Raw genomic sequence first — 6,000 nt, forward strand, 5'->3', positions numbered from 1 at the left:
TTTAAGTTTTGCCACTGATTTAACAGATTCTTTAGATTCTTATCAATTATCTCTTTCATTTGATGCAATGATGAAAATTAGCAATCTTCATGCATGTGTCTCAGATGCTTCTAATACAGTTAGAGAAGCCGAAAAGCACATCAATGAATTTTTAATTATACGTGAAAATCTTTTTCTATTACGGAAACGTTTAAATACACTTAAATCGAAGCACGATATAATCGAAAAGAGGAAAAAGTTTCAAATATTGAGATCAGTATCTACTAGACAAAATATAAAACAAATATTGTATGACATGAAGTCGTGTCAGGATTCTATTTCGTTTGGAGAAAATCGTCAGAAAACAGTTAGATCTTCTTCTTCAGAAATTATCAATTTGATTTCAGCTGATAATATTGTTATAAAAGATACTTTACAAAAAGCTTTTCACGAAAGGTGTCGGATAATGAAAGACTTGAGTTTTATATTCCCATTAAAACCGATACCAAGATATCTTTTAAAATTTACTATTTGTGGTATACCTTTGTTGAATAATAACGCATCAGACGAAAATGATGGATCAAATATAAAAATTTCCCAATTAATGAAAGATGAATTAAATCTAACCGATGAAGATATTATTGGTGCTGCTTATGGTTTTGCTTCACAACTTGTTCTAATGATGTCATATTATTTGGGAACCACTTTACGCTATCCTATTCAGCCGTTTGGAAGTCAATCATTTATTATTGATCCTATTTCGTCTATCCAGGGTTCGCGAACATTTCCGCTTTGGACCAAAGGGTCTTTATATTTTAGATTTCAATATGCCACATTTTTATTTAACAAAAATGTCGAACAACTATTAAACACTCAAGGCCTAAAAACTGCAGATGTCAGTCAAGTATTGGCCAATTTAAAAAATTTAATGTTAGTATTGGTTACTGAATAGGCTCGATATTTGAATTAAGTATCACTATGTGGAAATCATTATTTATGACTGAGACTAGACTGATTAATGAGATACTAGAGAAAGTATGTTTTTCCATCATAACTTTTAAGAACTAAGAGATCAAATTCTTATTAAGAAATAATAACAGAGCACCTAAAAATAAGCTACACAGAGATTAACGTTTTTTCTAAAGAGCACTCAGTTAGGACACCAGATTTGTAGCTGAAATTTGTAACCTGAAAAAATGCTTAAGGAAGCAAATAATTTATAGTATTAATTAATTAATTAATTAATTAATTAATGAATTCATTCGAATGAATTATTAGTTATAACTAATATCCGCTCACAAAAAGCAGAGGGGATAAGGAAAATATGTTTGTTTGTTTTTATTCAAGGGTTATATATATATAGAAGTATATGATATCTGCATGTGCGCTATCCTTTTTGTTCTTTCTATTACTATATATCTTTTCATTTTCATAATAAACTTTTAATTTGGCTTCAACATTGCATCTCCAAGAGCCCGATGCTGATGCCAGCTCACGAGGAACCGGGAGCCAAAAACCAAACCTTCCCAACGTATCTCCATTTGTCTTCATCAACGCTGTAATTGTATTTCTTAATACCTCCAAGCAGAGATAAAGCTTACAATCTCTTGTAAGCCAGTTAAACTATTTAAGAGAGTCGACATGTCCATCTCTGGAGATATCCGTTTCAGTCCTTTTCTTTCCTCTTCAAGCAAAGGACACTCAACTAAAATGTGATGAACTGTTTCCAGCTCTCCACATTTGCAGTTGTAATTATCCTTTTCAATTCCAAACTTTTTAAACCATGCGCCAAAGTTGCCATGGCCTTTAAGCAAATGTTTGTTTGTTTGTTTTTATTCAAGGGTTATAAAATTATATAACATCAGCATCTGCGCTATCCTTTTATTGTCTGACTATGTGACTTGCCGGTTTTCATTTGTACCTTTTTAGTACGGGTGGTTTCTGTTCTGTGCGTCTCCGGTAGCCCGGAAGATGGGCCCTGATGCCAGCTTACGAGGAACGGGGAGAACCAGTCTGTCGGTCCCAAAACCTTCCCAACCCATTTCCACTTATCTTCATGGACGCCCATGTATTTCTTAATCTCTTCCGTCAGAGATACGGCCCGCAATCACCTGCAGGCTATTTAGACTGTACGGAAGAGTCGGCATTCCTGTAACCAGGGTAGCCTATGGTTTTTCAGTCTAGGTGTATACTCCCGTACACATCCTCAGGAAAAGGGGGTATTCTGGGAATCGAACCCAGTATCTTCCGCTTTCGAGCGAACGTGTTACCCTTTACACCATCCAGCCCTTTTCCCCCCCTTTTTTATATTAAACTATTAGCTTGGTTCTTTCTTTGGACAATCCGACTTTAGTCTTATACGATAACTCCATTACAATTTTGTATTGTATGCCGTTGTAGTATAGTGGTTAGTACACTTCGTTGTGGTTTATTCAAATCCGAAGAAACCTCAGTTCGATTCTGGGCAACGGCAATATTTTTTTAAATATGTTAAACCCTTGTTAGAGAATACGGCTAGACCGCAAATTATCTCATATTTTTGTACAAATCATTATAATGATTAGCTAATTAGTTATATAACTTATTAAAAATGTTTTTATGTAGGAACTATTCTTTGCTGCCATTGTTAAATTTTAAGTGTTGAAAGTATTTGTTGACTTTGATCACCATAATGCTATTTCATTTGAATTGTTAACAACTTCGTTAGGACTAACAATACCAATATATCCTTTTTCACCAAATTTACTGATTGCATACACTTTAAGGCGACATTTATTGGAAAAAATTTGTGTGCAATCGTCCGTATTTGTCTGCCGTACATAATCACAGAATTCGGGAAGTCTGCAATTAATAAATCTACCATTGTTATATTTGGGCAAAAGAGATAAAACAATAGTTAGTAAAATGCAGGAAATGAGAAGCCAAACAATTGGCGCCATATCATATCTTGTTTCAATGACTTGAGTATTTACTGTTAGATTTTTAGGAATCCCATCCATAAAATTGGCTTCAAAATTATCCCATAATGATCTTAGTGTAAGAATACCAGCATTTTCTTGATTTCGAACCATATTACACAAATTTGTTCTAGTCAATGCGTTGATTAAACCACTGTTATCGCTAATTTTTTTAATTTCAATACCAATCGTTGTGTTTAGCCACCTTGTAGCATTACTCATAATACCATTAGGGTCTCTAACTGTCAGTTTATTAACAACTTTAACATATGTGTTGTTAATTTCTGACCACAGTTCATCTAGAATTTCGGTGTTGTAAAATTGACTATCATCACTTTTAAACTGTGTCAAGTCAACAATTGTTTCATGTTCACCGGTAGCCCATAATAAATTGGAATATGTCGAAATCTCAGTAAAACGATGAGCAACTTCATTGACAGTCATAAAATTACTCGAATATCCTACAAGAGAATCTGTTTCATTAGTTGGTAATATTGGTGAGATAGCGTACAAATCTGTGACACTCATTTCGGTGTTATAACGCACAATTGCAACCAAATCATTAGACATATCATAGTAAGCTTTTACTAAAGCGTTATTTTGAACAGCAGTAATATTAATTGATTTATAACTTCTGTAATCCAAAGTTAGGTTTGACTTTAAATTTGATACGCATTCTTTCAAAATGTTATTTTTATCAACCAATGTTAGAGAGCGAATAAATGGAGTAAAGTCAACATCCGGTTTATCTAAAACTTTAGAATATTTTGAGTCTACCCTGAGATTTTGCAATTGGACAAATTGCCAGTAAAAGTCACCATTTGTTGGAGAATTCAAGCTGATCAAATGTCCCATACCACTTGACGATACGTTAACATTGTAAGTTTCTAAAGATTGACTGGGTGTCATATAGTTTTCGGGACTAATTCTTTTGCTGACAACACCAGTTAAATTTAATGTGTCATAAATATTAACTGTTTTGTAAGCATTTACGTTTTCTGTCTGTACCCAGCCTTGAACCGCTTTGGAAAATAGGATGTTTATGCCAAGTACTAATATTAAATAAAAACCCGCATAGATGATTGTACTTGAATCTTTATCATATTTAGTTTTTTTATTGATATCAATTTCCACATCATCAACAGTTTCATGATGTTTTAACGAAGTTAAGTTAATATTTTCTGATAAATTGTAATCAATTGTTTCTGAGTTCAGCTGATTGTGTAAAAGATCTTTTCCGTATTGTTTTTGTTTTTGTTTTCGCCATAAATGATACCTAGTATGTAGGTCATTGATTAGGTTCATTTCGTTATTATTTAGAGCGTATAACATGTTTCCACGTTTTAAATTAAAAAAAATTATTATATGGGACAAGACCACAGACAAAAGAGATAAGATGGAACGCATAGTAATGTAAATCACAAACGAAATCCAACCTGCTGTAACGTATATATGTGGCATTTTGTAAAAGATTTGCCTGTGTGTTTTTGCATATCACAATAAATGAAATCAATAGAAATTGAGACAAAATAAAAAAAAAAAATATGTTAAAAAGTTTCCAAATAAATATAAGAAAAAAAAGCCCTATATAAAGAAAATAACATAAATAAAAAGTTTAAGCTCAAAAATTTTGAATCCTATAAAAATTTTTAATAAGAAAATTGCTCGGAAATATAAAAACTTCAATACTAAAGCAACTAATTTTGAAAATAATTTTAAAACAAAGGTTTATACCTTACATAGTTAATACTCTAAAGTGATAAATCAAATATTGATATGAGATGCGTCATCGAATTATAATAATTATTTAACGATATTGTTAACATGCCAAGAATGTAAAACAAATATCGATAAGAGATCATTCATTGAATTATAATAATTATTTAACGATATTGTTAATATGTCAAGAATGTAAAACAAATATCGATAAGAGATCCTTGATCGAATTATAATAATTATTTAACAATATAGTTAACATTCCAAGTATGTAAATCAAATATATATAACTATGGCGCGAAAAAAATTGCAAACAAACCTATAATGTTAATTATATATATATAGATATAAAACGAAATTACGTAATAGGTGAATTAACGATATTGTAGTAAATTTTTAGTAGCAACTAAAAAAAATTAAAAATTATATTCGCCAGAATATAACTCTAAAATTGATATCGTAACAGAAACCTTTCAATTTCTGGTTATATTAGAACTTGGCTTATCCATCAGTAACTGGGGTAATAGGGGACAAAGGGGGGGCAAGGGGGGGGCAAAGGGGACAAAGGGGGACAAGGGGGCAAAGGGGACAAAAGGGGGACAAGGGGGACAAAGGGGGGGACAAGGGGGGGGGGGACAAGGGGGGACAAAGGGGGACAAAGGGGGGACAAAGGGGGACAAAGGGGGGGAGACAAAGGGGGACAAAGGGGGACAAAGGGGGGACAGGGGGAGACAAAGGGGGGGACAAGGGGGACAAAAGGGGGGACAAGGGGGACAAAGGGGGGGACAAAAGGGGGGACAAAGGGGACAAAAGGGGGACAAAAGGGGGGACAAAGGGGGACAAAAGGGGACAAAGGGGGGGACAAGGGGGGACAAAGGGGGGACAAAGGGGGGACAAAAGGGGGGGACAAAAGGGGGACAAAGGGGGAGAAAAAAGGGGGACAAAGGGGGGGACAAAGGGGGACAAAGGGGGGGGGGGGACAAAGGGGGACAAAGGGGGAGACAAAGGGGGACAAAAGGGGACAAAGGGGGACAAAGGGGGGACAAAGACAAAGGGGGACAAAGGGGGGACAAAGGGGGGACACAAGGGGGGACAAAAGACAAAGGGGGGAGACAAAAGGGGAGACAAAGGGGGACAAAGGGGGACAAAGGGGAGACAAAGGGGGGGGGACAAAAAGGGGGGGGACAAAGGGGGGGGGGACAAAGGGGGGGGACAAAGGGGAGACAAAGGGGGAGACAAAGGGGAGACAAAGGGGGAGACAAAAAGGGGGAGACAAAGGGGAGACAAAGGGAGACAAAGGGGGGACAAAAGGGGGGACAAAGGGGAGACAAAGGGGAGACAAAGGGGG

General features: G+C 35.6%; 1 protein-coding gene across 1 annotated transcript; it reads right to left on the reverse strand.

Annotated features, from left to right (window-relative positions):
* Positions 1-2,642: 2,642 nt before the first annotated feature.
* SAPINGB_P006489 (uncharacterized protein) lies at positions 2,643-3,845 on the reverse strand (the record flags this gene model as incomplete). The annotated part of the gene is made up of 1 exon (XM_032001200.1): positions 2,643-3,845. One exon carries the CDS (start codon positions 3,843-3,845, stop codon positions 2,643-2,645), a length of 1,203 nt encoding a protein of 400 aa, XP_031857091.1.
* Between the last annotated feature and the right edge of the window lie 2,155 nt (positions 3,846-6,000).

The sequence above is a fragment of the Magnusiomyces paraingens genome (assembly GCF_902498895.1).
Source record: "Magnusiomyces paraingens strain CBS 517.90 genome assembly, contig: contig5, whole genome shotgun sequence".
NCBI lineage: Eukaryota > Fungi > Ascomycota > Dipodascomycetes > Dipodascales > Dipodascaceae > Magnusiomyces > Magnusiomyces paraingens.